Source organism: Culex quinquefasciatus, chromosome 1, assembly GCF_015732765.1.
Source record: "Culex quinquefasciatus strain JHB chromosome 1, VPISU_Cqui_1.0_pri_paternal, whole genome shotgun sequence".
NCBI classification, from domain to species: domain Eukaryota; kingdom Metazoa; phylum Arthropoda; class Insecta; order Diptera; family Culicidae; genus Culex; species Culex quinquefasciatus.
Window position 1 is genome coordinate 57,609,305 of NC_051861.1, and position 17,207 is coordinate 57,626,511.

The window sequence follows — 17,207 nt, forward strand, 5'->3', positions numbered from 1 at the left end:
ACCACCACGGGTTCCGCCACCCGTTAACGGACACTCACGCCGCGGTTACCGGTAAAAAACACGGATTTTTCGATGAATTCGGCGGACCGGTCGCAGCTCGACTCCACTCAAGTACACACGCACACACGAGCGTTGCCCAACATATAAGCAAACAATAGGTCTATTCCCGTACTTGCAGAATTGCAAAATTTCTGCAGCTTCTGCAGAATTCTGCAGCCAGCATAAGTCACTTTTTTGCAGCACGTTCCCGTACTTTTCAGCTCGCTCCCCTGTTTGAAAAATGTCGCACGTCGTACGAGTTGTCGCACGGTTTTGATTTTACCGTTTCGATATCGATTGGTCGAAAGGACGACAAACGTGCGACAAACATTCGACATGCTCGACATTGTTTTTTCCATCGATTTACCTTCAATTCGACGTCGATTATCGTCGACGCAAACAGTTTGACAGTTCTCTTCAGTTGATCTTGTTCGGACTTGATTGCAACCGAGTCGAACCAGTTGTTGTTAATTTTAGGCTTTGGGAGGATTTTGGGCAGTTTAAAGGTAAGTTGTGTTCTAGGTTGAATTACTTTTTCTGCCGGAAAGTCGGAGTGGGCAAGCGACCGAATAAAAGTGTTTTGTATTCCAGATTCCGGTCTTTGTGGCGGTATAGGAGGAAGAGGAGGAGGAGGAGGACGGGAAATATGGTATACTCGGCGGGCATTCCGGAAGACGGGACAAGAAGGAACCAGTTTGCGATCGAGGAACTGGTTGGTGTTTGTTGTTTTACTTTCCGCGGAGGTTGCGACGCATATCTAATGGAACTGGTGAGTCATGTTTAAGAAACCATGGAGAAGGTGTGCTGGAATTGCGATTTTACGGTTGAAATTAAAAATAGGATGAATGGAACACCACAAATTCTTAACTTTTCAATCCAATCATTCCAAACTGAAAAATAAAAAAAAAATCTAGAATACTAAAGCTTAAAAAAACTTCAACGCTGATTTGATTTGATACCGAGCTCCTCGCAAAGATGGAGCTCTGGGTCCCGCCGTGTTATTTGTATTTTGTTACTCATGTATTTATGTTTTAGATTATATGTTTACAAAAAGAAGTAGATTTTTGGTGCCACTGCTTTGGTGGCTTTTCCTGCCTCAAAAAATTAAAAATAAATTCAAATTCAATTTCAATTGTAAAATTAAATTATAAAGTTTTTCATTCTTACTTCAAAATTCTAGCATTCCAGAACATAAGAATGAAAGAATTTAAAATTCTCAAAGTCTTCAAATAATTTTTTTTTAATTTTGAAATTTCAAAATATTAAAATTTTGAATTTGACAAACATTTAAATACTAAAATTCCCTCATTCTTAAATACTAAAATTCTTCAATTCATTATTCCTAAAGTCTAACATTATAAAGTTCTTAAATTCCCGAAAACGTTAGTCGCACGAGTTGGAATTTGGAATTCTAAAATTCTAAAAATTATAAGTTTTTAAATTCCAGAATTATAAATTCTAAAAATCAAAATTTAAATTCAAATAATTTATATTTTTAAATAAAAAAATCGAAAATTCATTTTTTTATATCCTACGTATTTTAAAATTTTCTTAAAATTCTAAACATTAAAAAAAAATCTCAATTTTTATTTTATGTTTTTGCAGATTTTAAACTTTAAAATTTTAAATAAAATTCAAATTTTGAAAAATCTAAAAATTGAAAAAAAAAACAAAATTAGCATTTTTCAATTTCTTCAAATTTTCAAACACGTTTTATGCATTTTAAAATTTTAAGATACATTCATTTTTATTTTTTTATAGATGTTTTAACTTTTGAAAAGTCATGCAATTTTTATTTTTCAAGGATTTTTTTGAAATTTAGTATCTTGAAATTTTCATGTTATTATTATTCAAATCTGAATTTTATTTATAAATGCTTGCCAATTTATGATTGACGCATCCTTTTTTCAGGCAACAAACGTATTCCAATCAGATCCTGCCGTCCACGTGTGGTCCCGCGTTGCATCCGTAGAACCCACGGAAGCAGCCACGTTGTTTCGTACGCATACTCCACAAACCCACATTGTCTCGTACTCCGGTGGCCATCAATCCGTCGGAGATCCTAATTTGGCTTAGCATCCCTGTACAACTTTGATCAGCTCGTCGGGGATCAAAAGTCCAGCATGACCAAAATGCTGCCAGGAGAACACCAATCCAAGCCCGAAGCTGCGGTCAAGGAAAATCAAGGAATTTTGAGAAGAATCTGCGATCCGAAAGTTTAATTGAGTGAAAAAGCTAATATTATTGTGAAATTTTGTGCGTCTGAATAAAAAAAAATAAATAAAAACAAAACCACATTTTTTTTAACTGCAACATAACCTAAAAATTAGAATTGACAGCACACGACAATGGCACGACATCCTAAATAACAAAACCGTGCGACGTCGGTCGAATGTCGTACGACAATGTCGTACAATTTCGATTACCGATCGCACGACAAATACGACATTTTGGTGCAAAAACGTATGACATTTGCGCGACAGTCGCACGACATTGTCGTGCGACGTCGTACGAATGCACGGACGACAAACGACGGACATCCGACGGACTTTTCAGTCAGGGCCCTGTTTGAAAAATGTCGCACGTCGTACGAGTTGTCGCACGGTTTTGATTTTACCGTTTCGATATCGATTGGTCGAAAGGACGACAAACGTACGACAAACACTCGACATGCCCGACGTTGTTTTTTCCATCGATTTACCTTCAATTCGACGTCGATTATCGTCGACGCAAACAGTTTGACAGTTCTCTTCAGTTGAACTTGTTCGGACTTGATTGCAACCGAGTCGAACAAATTGTTGTTGGTTTTAGGCTTTGGGAGGATTTTGGCCAGTTTAAAGGTAAGTTGTGTTCTAGATTGAATTACTTTTTCTGCCGGAAAGTTCCGGCCGGAGTGGGCGACAACCGAATCAAATTGTCTTGTATTCCAGATTGCGGTCTTCGTGGCGGAATAGGAGGAAGAGGAGGACGGGAAATATGGATTACTCGGCGAGCCATTCCGGAAGACGGGACGGGAAGGAACCAGTTTGCGATCGAGGAAGCCGTTAGTGTTTGGTGTTTTACTTTCCGCGGGAGGTTGCCTCCATATCTAATGGAACTGGTGAGTCATGTTTTAGAAACGATGGAGGAGGTGTGCTGGGAGTGCGATTGGACGATCGAAATTAAAAATTAGATGAACATCACAAATTCTTAACTTTTTAATCCAATAATGCTTAAAAAAAACTTCAACGCTGATTTGATTTGATAATTGTAAAATTAAATTATAAAGTTTTTCATTCTTAATTTAAAATTCTAGCATTCCAGAACTTAAGAATGCAAGAAATTGAAAATTCTAAATTCATTTAATTTCTTGATATTGTGCAAATTGTTAAGAGCCAGATTTTCGCTAGGGGGCACGATGCTCGCATCGATGAGCTCCGATTTTGATGAAACTTTCAGCGTTTGTTGGTCTACATAAAAGATGAACTCATGCCAAATATGAGGCCTCTACGATGCGGGGAAGTGAGGTAAAATATCAATTCAAAATTTTACAAAAATGTTCAAAAAAATAGGCCAAATTTTTAAAATGCTCATAACTCAAGTTTGGCAATACGTAAACCTGCTCGCTTGGTTTCATTCGAAAGGTTTTCACGTGCACTACAACTTCGACTTTGAATTACATCTGTCGGATTCTTACTTTCAGAGATATTTATTAATTACTGGAAAGTCGTGATTTTTTTCAAAACTGTCGTATCTTTCTCAAAAACGTAGATACCACCATACCCTATGTGGCGAAATTGAGGCATGGCTTGTACTCTAAGTCTACAATAATAACTTTTTGGTACCTCCGATTGTGGTGAAAAAATCAATAATTCTTTGAAAATCAATTTTTTTTAAATTAAATGTTACAATTCCATCAAACCCAAAACAATGATTCGATATGAAATTGTCTCAATTTCATCACTGAATATGTTTTATACGCTGGAGATGTTAAATACGGCATATTTTGATACAAGACTTTGCGCAAAACATCAGTTTTCATTCAAAAAAACGTTATTTAAGGACAGGGGTGCTCAAAGTTTTTGGATGCCGGGCTAAATTTTAAGCTCAAATGAGCTTGCGGGCCAAACGAATAAAATTTATTATTGAAAAAATGAAATTACGATATTATAATTTAAAATTCTAAAAATTCATCTATCACTTGATTTATTTTTGAAGTTTTGTTATTTTTTTTTGAAAATTTTGTTATTTAAAAATAATATAAAGCATAAAATTAAAGTTGTCAATCAGTTTTGCTGATTTTATTGTTTTAGGTATTTGAAATAAGGTATTTAGGTTAAAGTTGTTGTGTTTTCATTGAAATTTTAGAGTTTTTTTTTTACATTTTGAAAATGGTGACATGAATCCTGAACAATTTATGTAATGGCGTAATTTTATCTTTCAATCAATGGTAACGTTTTGGACGTGATATGGTCGAGGGGAGGCAACAAAATCAAAAAATATACATATAAAAAGTGAAATTACATGTCAGAATTTAAAAATTTCAATGAAAAAATGGTTGAAAAATGTATTGTACACGCGTTCAGTTGATTTGCAATCATTCTTTTCAAAAATTTCTCAAAAATCTCTTTTCTTCAGCAGCAGTGATTTTTTTACCTGTTCATGCCCCAAGACTAAATGATTCCAACATGTACTGCTTTATATTGGGGTTAAAGCGTTGAGTTTTCCGATTACTAACACACCAACCTTTGCTATAATATAAAATACTGGATTCATTAAAACTTGTGTTGTCACCTGCTTCTCTTGATTTTGTCAATGCTAATGGTTGATTTTCAACAAAAATGTCTGCTGAAAGTTCATACACCACATCCTGCATCGGATATAAACGTTTAGATAGTTTGATTTTTTTTAATTTCATCTGTTTTTTTTGGCATTCATTCTGTGATCATCTTTGCGAGCTTTTTTTTCATAATGAGAAATGACATTCACATCCATTTTCAATTTAATTTTACTCATTTTTATTTTCTCACCCTATTCTTTATTAAAGTATCTCCAAAAAGTCATGAATGGGTTATGAAATTCAATGTAACAACAGCAATAAAGATAATAGTTTTTAAAATAGTTTCAGCTTGTATTCACAAACTTTTATTTTTTTTTCAATACAGTTATTGGAATATGTTTTGCATGAAAAGCTGAAAGATATGTAAAATTATGCCATATTTAACATCTTCAGCGTATAAAACATGTTCAGTGATGAAATTGAGACAATTTCATATCGAATCATTGTTTTGGGTTTGATGGAATTGTAACATTTAATTTAAAAAAAATGGATTTTCCAAGAATTATTGATTTTTTCACCACAATCGGAGGTACCAAAAAGTTATTATTGTAGACTTATTGTACAAGCCATGCCTCAATTTCGCCACATAGGGTATGGTGGTATCTACGTTTTTGAGAATGATACGACAGTTTTGAAAAAAATCACGACTTTCCAGTAATTACTAAATATCTCTGAAAGTAAGAATCCGACAGATGTAATTCAAAGTCGAAGTTGTAGTGCATGTGAAAACCTTTCGAATGAAACCAAGCGAGCAGGTTTACGTATTGCCAAACTTGAGTTATGAGTATTTTAAAAATTTGGCCTATTTTTTTGAACATTTTTGTAAAATTTTGAATTGATATTTTACCTCACTTCCCCGCATCGTAGAAGGCTCATATTTGGCATGAGTTCATCTTTTATGTAGACCAACAAACGCTGCAAGTTTCATCAAAATCGGAGCTCATCGATACGACCTCTAGAACAAAGCCGTGCCCCCTAGCGAAAATATGGCTCTTAATATTCTTAAATTATACAATTCATTAATTTAAAATTCTCAAAGTCTTCAAATATTAAAAAAATAAACTCTAAAATATGAAAAATTTAAAATTGACAATAATTTAAATATTAAAATTCCCTAATTCTTAAATACAACATTTTTCAATTCATAAATACTAAAAATCTAAAAAAAGTTCATAAATTCCCAAAACGTTAGTCGCACGAGTTGAAATTTTGTCTAAAATTCTAAAAATTATATGTTCTAAAATTCCAAAATTGTAAATTCTAAAAATGCTAAAATTCAAATAATTTATATTTTTAAATAAAATTATCAAAAATTCTATTTGTTATAAATTCTACGCATTTTAAAAATTAGTAAGTTTCTTAAAATTCTAAAAATTAAAAAAATCTCTTTTTTTGCACATCTTAAATTTTTGATAATTTTAAATAAAACAAATTTAAAAAATTCTAAAAATTAAAAAAAAATCAAAAAAAAAAATACAAAAAAAATACAAAATATATTTTTTAAATTTTAAAAATGTTAAAGTTTTTATTTCTTTTAAATATTTTAAACTTTTAAAAATTCTTTTAAAAAAATCTAAAAATTCTTAAATTTTAAAATTGGAAAAATTTAAAATCTATTAACTTTTGAAATTTTTTTTGGTCTAATGAAAAATAGGAGTTAAAAATATCACGAATTGAAGTAAATAATTTTGGTATTGAGGTAGGTACTCTCCAATTATAATATTCAGAAAATTAGAATTTTAGAATTTTAGAATTTAAGAATTTTAGAATTTTAGAATTTTAGAATTTGATGATGAGATGATGATGCTGAAATTTGTAAACGTTTGATCATTAAATATTTTTAGAATTCTCAAATTTGGTACAATTTTTAAATAATAATAATATTGTGGGATTTTTTAATTATTTGCAGTAATTTGAGTTTTATACGTTTTTAAATTTAAATTTTTAAGATGTCTTCAATTAGAATTCTTTTTAAAAAAACCAATGCGCTATGGGTTTTCTATGTACATAGGACATTTTGTAAAAGTAAGCGAGAATAAATAAATTTAGTTTTTCTTTTATAGTTACAAAATATTTGAATATTACATATTTGAAATTGTATTGTTTTGAAATTTTATTATTATTATTATTGAATTCTGAATTTAATTTAGAAAATTCTTGCCAATTGTTGATTGATGTTATATTTTTTCAGGCAACAAACATATTCTGATCTGATCCTGCCGGAAACCATGCGTCCCCGTGTGGTCCCACGTGGCTTCCGTAGAACACAAGGAAGCAGCCTCTCGTACTCCGGTTAACATCAATCCGTCGGAGGTTCAAGATCGTCGCCAAGGTGTCGCATCCGGGTTTTGATCAGCGCGTCGAGGAGCAAAAGTCCAACACGGCCAAGATGCTGCCACGGCCGCCTCCAACATCCAAGCCGGAAGCTGCGGTCAAGGCAAATCCCGAAGGAAGCAAAGTTGGAGAAGAATCGGCGATCCGCAAGTGAAATTAAGTGAACAAGTCTGGAGTTTTTTTTGAAAAGGTCCTATAAACCAAATTTTCAATTTTTGCTTTTTGGGTGTTTTTAGAACCGCCTTGAGTCAGGGGTATTCAAAAACACCCAAAAGCAAAAAATGAAAATTTGGTTTATGAGACCTTTTCAAAAAAAACTCCAGAAGTAAATATTTTTGTGAAATTTTGACAGTTGAAATAAAAAAAAACAATAAAAACAAAACAACATTTTTTTTCAACTGCAACATAACCTAAAAATCCGAAATGACAGCACACGACAATAGCACGACATTCTAAATAACAAAACCGTGCGACGTCGGTCGAATGTCGTACGACAATGTCGTACAATTTCGATCATCGATCGCACGACAAATACGACATTTTGGTGCAAAAACGTATGACATTCGCGCGAAAGTCGCACGACATTGTCGAGCGACGTCGTACAATTGCACGGACGACAAACGACAGACGTCTGACGGACTTTTCAGTCAGGGGTTGTCCTGGGCTCTTCCCGATGTGTTGACGGATCGGGACTTCGGCCGGTGTTGGCGATTGGCCGGAACATTGCCCGTAGTCGAGCACCAGGACGTCGGACATTCCAGAGGGTTGTTGGGGTTCCACTGGTCATCTCCGGGACATCCGGGACATCCGGGATGAACCTTAAGAACACGGTAAGTTTAGGTTGGCACTGGGTTTACGGCTTTGGCAAGTTACCTACTATCCGACTGACCAAGGGCACTGTCAGTCCGTTCTGTTACGGGTCTTCCGGACAAATAGGACGAATCCCGGTTCTGGACCTCGCAAGTCATCTCCGGTATTGCAGCCTACCAGGCACCTGTCATCCGCTGCTACCAATCGGCTACCAACGCCTGTAGTCTCGTTCTAGTGGGGTAGCAATCGTGGGGGTATGGAACTGGCTGCGTACTGCTAGGGTGTCTTGGATTTTGTTTGCCCTAGCCAGTGGGAGTAGTGAAGCTCCGCCCAATAACTTAAGCTTTTTCCTGCATTTTATCACATATATTTAACGGTACACATCAACCAGAGCTTTTGCACATCTGGGTGCAGATATTTTAGTATTTTCAAAACTACGGGTAGTACCGAAATATTTTTTTATTCATCCCGTAAAGTACTGTCTACAAAGTAATTAACAACAAAGTTTGACTAATTTTACATTTCCGTTGTTGCAGGATTGGGTCCGTAAGTTTGACAATTTTGGAATAAGAAGACAACAACTTCCTTCGTTGCTGTGCACCCTTAACGCGAAACAAACAGAGCCCCAGTAACGATTGGGTCAGGAACTGCCATCGGTTACAGTTTTTTTAATATTAAAAAGTTTATTTCACAACTCATGATGCATGCAACTCATCATTTTATTTTAAAAAATCAACCTTGTACCATTTTTAAGTAAAAATAAATTAATTATGCTTTGGTAGAAATTATACATTAGAAACAGTTCAAAACTTTGATATAACAATTTTAACAATTCTAAACAATTTTAGAAATATGAGTTGCAGGTACGTTTAAGTAATATAATTTAAAAATGACAAGCATAAACCTTTAATAGTTAAAAAAAATCTAAGAAATTTTAATTTCAAAAATAAGTAAAATTTCAAAATGCTGTTAATCTAAAACTTCGAATCTTTCAATCCTCTAAATTTGAGTTTCTAACCTAAAATATGACTCCAATGTGTAGTTTTTTTTTATAATTCATGATGGCGGCATTTAAGAATTAAGGAATTCAAAATTTGAAGAAAAAAAAATGAGAATTTAAGAACAATTTCTTAACGGATAATATACAATATGATGTGTAAACAACGTATGTTTTGTTTCAGCAAAAATGTAATGTTCATCAATTATATAATCAATTATATTTATTATTTGTTTGGTATAGTCTAATATCTCCTTATTGACCCCTTCGTTCGACAAAATGACATCAAATTGGTAGCACGAGCACCGTTTCAGGTATAATTTATTATTTGCCAATTAAATTTACCAATTATGTAAACACATGTAGTCTCTTCCAATGTCTGTTCCACGGCCTGTTAAAAAAAAATTAAAGATTAAAAATTAATCCAAGAGTGCACAGCAACGAAGGAAGTTGTTGTCTTCTTATTTCAAAATTGTCAAACTTACGGACCCAATCCTGCAACAACGTGATTGTAAAAATAATCAAACTTTGTTGTAAATTACTTTGTGGACCGTACTTTAGGGGATGAATAAAAAAACTATTTCGATAATACCCTTAGTTTAGAAGATATTAAAATGTCTGTAACAAAAAATTGGGTGCAAAAGCTCTGGTTGATGTGCACCGTTAAACAAATATTTATTTAAAGATTATTCAACTCAAAGAATTTTTTTCTTTTAGAAGTTTTCATAAACATTTTGTTTTTATGATACAAATTGTTTGTTGGTGAATTAGCCGTGCTGTAATACTGGCTTTAGTTATCGACTTTTTATCTGATTATTAACTGAATATTAACACTAAAAAAATAATAATCGTTCTTAATAAAACCAGGCATTAGAAAACTACCCCAAAATCCATCAATTCAAAATATACAAATGTCCCTTTCAAAAAGACTACTTCAATTTAGTAATAATAAAACATCAAATTTACTACAACTCGTAATAAAATGCTTGATTTCACCTAATTTGCAAATTTTATGCAAGCGTGTACTCAACATCCATCACACCAACTTGCAGATACTTTTCAGCACGAAAGAGAAGAGAGAGCTTGCAGAAAAGTACGGGAACGGTTTCGCTGCAACTTTTGTCTCTCTCATTGCAGAAGTTCTGCCTGAGAGAAAGGTTACTTTTGTTGCAGAAAAATACGGGAATGCCCTGCTGCCGATCTCGTGCAGAATTGCAGAATTCTGCAGTACGGGAATAGACCTAATATTCCTAGTTGTGAAAGCTTCAGGAACAAAAAAACATTGATTTGTCCGTACAACTTTCCAGAAGTTTGACAGCTGCCCATTAGCCTGTCCCATTTTGAGGTCATGTCGAGGAATTTCAGGTGCTCACTTCTTAAATGATAGATTATGATGTTAGGCACAATGTTTTCTTAAACAAAAAATAAAATAAAATACTTTTTCGCACCCCCTTGTCGATTTACTGAAAAATGTCACTTTTTTGTACAAATTTCCTAAAATCGCTTGGAATCAATACAAAAACTGATTCGATCTGGTGAGTATTATCTTCAAACGATAGGTTTTTGTCCATAGATTAAGATGCACTATCAATATTGGACCAAAATCTAAGTTTTTGGACTCTCCCAGGCGCATTTTTTCGAAACTTTTTCAGAAATGCTCATTTAATTTAGGGTAGCCTATTTTTCCCAGTAAAACCAATACATGCAGCTTGTAGGAAATTTCATGGCGAACATTTTTTCTTCTGAAAACATGCAATTTTGACACTCCAGAGCCGAGATATTTGAGTTTTAGTGAGGAAAAAAGTGCCAATTTTCAAAATTTCTCAGAATTCAGAAGCAAGGCCTACTAATTACACCAGTGTTTCTCAACCGGTGAGAAATTCCCCTGGGGGGGAATTTTGACATTCTTGGGGGGGGAATGAGGATGCAAAAGAAATTCAATGTCTTTAACGTGTTTTCAAAAATTAAATCAATTTCTGATACTTTCTTAGTAATCCTTAATGTTTTCACATGAATCAGAAAATTTTGATCAGTTCTTAAAAATATTTGAAATCGATTGATTTTTAAAATTCTGGATTATTTTTGCTGTTTGTCCATCATGATCATTTTCATTAGTTTGTGTTTTTGCAGTCGTTTCAATCTCAGCTGCTCTTTAAAATACATTGGAAATATTATTTGTCAATGTTTGATTTGATTTTCATTAAGCATTTTGGTGGAGTTTATGCTGAATTATAAAACAAAATTCTTGTAATAATAAAACTGAAAGTTTAAATTTTTGTTGATAAACAGTTCTTAAATTGAAAATAAATATTAAAAAAATATTATCTTCACAAAAATTTATGTAAGATTTAATTCTGTCAGGCTTAAAAATACATTTTATATGTGTTTTGTGTTGTGCTCATTACTTTTTTTTGCTTTTTTTTATTCCTAAAGGTATAAGAATTAATTTCTTTTTTTTTGCGTTTAGCTTTTTGATTAAATCCCTTTGTTTATTTCATAATACAAAACTTTTTCAATTATGTTTGATTAAATCAAACAAATTGTTTTAATAATGTTTTGCCTTCCTCACTGAGGTAAGGCTATAATCCTGCTCTAAAATTGAACTTTTTATTTAAAGCTCGAAAACCCACCATGATGTATACATATCGACTCAGAATCGAAAACTGAACAAATGTCTGTGTGTATGTGTGTATGTATGTGTGTGTGTATGTGTGTGTGTATGTGTGTATGTATGTGTGTGTGTATGTGTGTGTGTGTATGTGTGTGTGTATGTGACCAATAATGTCACGCAGTTTTCTCAGCACTGGCTGAACCGATTTTGACCAAACCAGTTGCATTCGACTTGGTTTAGGGTCCCATACGGTGCTATTGAATTGTTTGAAGTTTCGATAAGTAGTTCAAAAGTTATGTATAAAAATGTGTTTTCGCATATTTTTGGAAGTTGAATAAATGGCAGTAAACTGAACCAAACATCATCATTATATACATCGTTGAATAGGTAATTGAAAGACCTTTCCAACGAGTCCAAAACATTGAAGATCTGACAACCCTGTCTCGAGTTCTGACCACTTTAGTGATATTTATGTACTTTTTTGTAGCCGGATCTCACTTCAATGTATGTAAACAATGTCCGGATCTATCATCCGACCCATCGTTGGTTAGGTAATCAAAAGACCTTTCCAACGAGTCTAAAACATTGAAGATCTGGCAACCCTGTCTCGAGTTCTGACCACTTAAGTGATATTTATGTACTTTTTTGTAGCCGGATCTCACTTAAATGTATGTAAACAATGTCCGGATCCATCATCCAACCCATCGTTGGTTAGATAATCGAAAGAATTTTCCAACGAGTCTAAAACATTGAAGATCTGGCAACCCTGTCTCGAGTTCTGACCACTTTAATGATATTTATGTACTTTTTTGTAGCTGGATCTCACTTAAATGTATGTAAACAATGTCCGGATCCATCATCCGACCCAGCGTTGGTTAGGTAATCGAAAGACCTTTCCAACGAGTCTAAAACATTGAAGATCTGGCAACCCTGTCTCGAGTTCTGACCACTTTAGTTATATTTATGTACTTTTTTGTAGCCGGATCTCACTTAAATGTATGTAAACAATGTCCGGATCCATCATCCGACCCAGCGTTGGTTAGGTAATCGAAAGACCTCACCAACGAGTCTAAAACATTGAAGATCTGGCAACCCTGTCTCGAGTTCTGACCACTTTAGTGATATTTATGTACTTTTTTGTAGCCGGATCTCACTTAAATGTATGTAAACAATGTCCGGATCCATCATCCAACCCATCGTTGGTTAGATAATCGAAAGAATTTTCCAACGAGTCTAAAACATTGAAGATCTGGCAACCCTGTCTCGAGTTCTGACCACTTTAATGATATTTATGTACTTTTTTGTAGCTGGATCTCACTTAAATGTATGTAAACAATGTCCGGATCCATCATCCGACCCAGCGTTGGTTAGGTAATCGAAAGACCTTTCCAACGAGTCTAAAACATTGAAGATCTGGCAACCCTGTCTCGAGTTCTGACCACTTTAGTTATATTTATGTACTTTTTTGTAGCCGGATCTCACTTAAATGTATGTAAACAATGTCCGGATCCATCATCCAACCTATCGTTTGTTAGGTAATCAAAAGACCTTTCCAACGAGTCTAAAACATTGAAGATCTGGCAACCCTGTCTCGAGTTCTGACCACTTTAGTGATATTTATGTACTTTTTTGTAGCCGGATCTCACTTAAATGTATGTAAACAATGTTCGGATCCATCATCCAACCCAGCGTTGGTTAGGTAATCGAAAGACCTTTCCAACGAGTCTAAAACATTGAAGATCTGGCAACCCTGTCTCGAGTTCTGACCACTTTAGTGATATTTATGTACTTTTTTGTAGCCGGATCTCACTTAAATGTATGTAAACAATGTCCGGATCCATCATCCAACCCATCGTTGGTTAGGTAATCGAAAGACTTTTCCAACGAGTCTAAAACATTGAAGATCTGGCAACCCTGTCTCGAGTTCTGACCACTTTAGTGATATTTATGTACTTTTTTGTAGCCGGATCTCACTTAAATGTATGTAAACAATGTCCGGATCCATCATCCGACCCATCGTTGGTTAGTCTCGAGTTCTGACCACTTTAGTGATATTTATGTACTTTTTTTGTAGCCGGATCTCACTTAAATGTATGTAAACAACGTCCGGATCCATCATCCGACCCATCGTTGGTTAGGTAATCGAAAGACCTTCCCAACGAGTCTAAAACATTGAAGATCTGGCAACCTTGTTTCGAGTTCTGACCACTTTGGGTATTTATGTACCTTTTTTGTAGCCGGATCTCACTTAAATGTATGTAAACAATGTCCGGATCCATCATCCGACCCATCGTTGGTTAGGTAATCGAAAGACCTTTCCAACGAGTCTAAAACATTGGAGATCTGGCAACCCTGTCTCGAGTTCTGACCACTTTAGTGATATTTATGTACTTTTTTGTAGCCGGATCTCACTTAAATGTATGTAAACAATGTCCGGATCCTTCATCCGACCCAGCGTTGGTTAGGTAATCGAAAGACCTCACCAACGAGTCTAAAACATTGAAGATCTGGCAACCCTGTCTCGAGTTCTGACCACTTTAGTGATATTTATGTACTTTTTTGTAGCCGGATCTCACTTAAATGTATGTAAACAATGTCCGGATCCATCATCCGACCCATCGTTGGTTAGGTAATCGAAAGACCTCACCAACGAGTCTAAAATATTGAAGATCAAGTAACCCTGCCTCAAGCTATGACCACCTAAGATGCCACTTATGAGCCCTTGAGTAATATGTGTGTTTTTTGTATTCCGAAACTTAACGAAATTAGACGAAATTTGTGTCCAAACCCATTTTTGGAAAAAAGTGAGGAAGGCACCAACCACATAGGTGGATTAAGTTAGTTTTTATGTTTTTGTTGTTGTGCTCTTTCTATCAATAACAAAGACTTTTTTATTCGTAAAGACAAAAGAGTTCATATCTTTTTTTTTGCGTTCAGCTTGTTTTCAATTTCCGATGTCTTAATTTTTTTTAAACAAAACTTTTTCTATTATTTTTGATTAAATCAAATAAATTAAGAAGAACAAAAGTAATTCAGTTTATTTCGCAATCACAAATTCAATTTTTTGTATGATTCGTTTACTCATGATTTTAAAACATCAATCTTTTATTATTAATTGTTAAATATAAATTTATGTTATTTATTCAATTTTACCAAAAAAATAGTTAAAAATAAGGGAGGGGGGAATGAAGGTCTTTCAAATATGCCATGCAACGAAAAAGGTTGAGAACCACTGAATTACACGATGTTGCAAGCATGCGTCGCAAAGGTTAGGGTATGCTTTCTTATTGTAATTTCGGCCGCTGAATCCAAATCTGAAATCAAATTTCGTGTAAACAGTGATGTTTTGTACACAGAAAAAAATAATGTAAATTTGGAAGCTGTAATTTTGGAAGGTTGAATATTACCTCTTTTATGATGTAATTTTACCTCAATTTAGACTGAAAAAGTGACATTACACCAGAAAAGTGGTAAAATTACACATTTCTAGAAGTAAATAACACCTTTTTTCTGACATAAAATATGTACCCCTTCCCAGATGTAATATTACCATGATTTTTTTTTCTGTGTAGCTACACCCTTTTGGAATGTTATTTGCGTGATTAAATCGCTGCCATTCAAATTGCTTGCAAGTTCGGTTATACTTTTTTCGGTTTTCGTAAATGCCACTTTGATTGTTAGGCTGGATTTTCATGGATCATGCAACGACATCGTAAGCACGAGCATCGAATTTTTTACGATGCTCTTGGATGGCGTTATGACTTAGATATGACTCAAACCTAAATAACGGGCAGACCGCCATTTTGCCCGCAAGCGGTTTAAGAAGGAAACGGTAAAAAATGGGAGAGAAACGCTTTGGGAAACGTCAAAACAAAGCAACACGTGCACGGAAAAACCAAAGATAAAAAATTTTAGACAAATGCAGGGGAACTTTTAATTTAGAATCATTTCAAATTTATTTCCGGATAGAACAAAATAATATTAATAATGTTTGGCAGCATTTAGTAGAGCACGACAAAATAGACCAAAATAAAATGCTTTCAATAATAAAATCCTTAAATCCTCTATCTCTCTCTGTCGATATCAAAGGAACCGGCGAGAGCGGGAAGTATCAAATTATAGAACGAAAAATCAAAGTATGCTATTTGAAGGGACTGAAATATAATTGATGGATGGAGCCATATTAATATCGAGAAGATTGACAGCCAGAAAGTCAACTGTACAAACATGGGGTGAATTGAAAATCAGAAATTTAGAAATTAAAAAAATCAGAAATTCAGAAATTTGGAAATTTCAAAATTCTGAAATTTCAAAATTCTGAAATTCAGAAATTTCAAAATTCAGAAATTCAAAAAATTAGAAATTTAGAAATTTAGAAATTTAGAAATTTAGAAATTTAGAAATTTAGAAATTTAGAAATTTAGAAATTTAGAAATTTAGAAATTTAGAAATTTAGAAATTTAGAAATTTAGAAATTTAGAAATTTAGAAATTCAGAACATCAGAAATTCAGAAATTCAAAAATTCAGAAATTCAGAAATTCAGAAATCCAGAAATTCAGAAATTCAGAAATTCAGAAATTCAGAAATTCAGAAATTCAGAAATTCAGAAATTCAGAAATTCAGAAATTCAGAAATTTAGAAATTCAGAAATTCAGAAATTCAGAAATTCAGAAATTCAGCAATTCAGAAATTCAGAAATTCAGAAATTCAAAATTCAGAAATTCAGAAATTCAAATTCAGAAATTCAGAAATTCAGAAATTCAGAATTCAAATTCGAAATTCAGAAATTCAGAAATTCAGAAATTCAGAAATTCAGAAATTCGAAATTCAGAAATTCAAAATTCAGAAATTCAGAAATTCGAAATTCAGAAATTCAGAAATTCAGAAATTCAGAAATTCAGAAATTCAGAAATTCAGAAATTCAGATATTCAGAAATTGAAATTCAAATTCGAAATTCAGAAATTCAGAAATTCAGAAATTCAAATTCAGAAATTCAGAAATTCAGAAATTCAGAGATTGAAATTCAGAAATTCAGAATTCAGAAATTCAGAAATTCAGAAATTCAAAAAATTCAGAAATTCAGAAATTCAGAAATTCAGAAATTCAAATTCAGAAATTCAGAAATTCAGAAATTCAGAAATTCAGAAATTCAGAAATTCGAAATTGAAATTCAGAAATTCAGATTCAAATTCAGATATTCAGAAATTCAGAAATTCAGAATTCAGAAATTCAGAAATTCAGAAATTCAGCAATTCAGAAATTCAGAAATTCGAAATTCAGAAATTCAGAAATTCAGAAATTGAAATTCGAAATTCAGAAATTCAGAAATTCAAGAAATTCAGAAATTCGAAATTCAGAAATTCTAAATTCAAGAAATTCAGAAATTCAAAGTGAAAGTGAAATTCAAATTCAGAAATTCAGAAATTAAAATTCAGAAATTCAGAAATTCAGAAATTCAAATTCAGAAATTCAGAAATTCGGAAATTCAAATTTAGAAATTAAAAATTCAAATTCGAAATTCAGTAATTCAGAAATTTAAATTCTAAATTCATAAATTCAGAAATTCAGACATTCAGAAATTGAAATTCAGAAATT

At 33.2% G+C, this 17,207-nt stretch overlaps 1 protein-coding gene across 4 annotated transcripts in view; it reads left to right on the forward strand.

The window, feature by feature from the left end:
* LOC119765323 (tachykinin-like peptides receptor 99D) overlaps positions 1–17,207 on the forward strand; it is a 265,090-nt gene that overhangs the window by 156,179 nt on the left and 91,704 nt on the right. Inside the window, exon 7 of one of the 4 annotated variants that reach the window (XM_038248964.1) lies at positions 7,050–7,360. The exons of the other annotated variants lie outside the window; for them this stretch is intronic. Coding sequence (XP_038104892.1) covers positions 7,050–7,072 — 23 coding nt within the window. The 3' untranslated portion in view covers positions 7,073–7,360. Of the gene's footprint in view, positions 1–7,049; positions 7,361–17,207 lie in introns of those variants that run through there. 4 annotated transcript variants of the gene reach the window in all.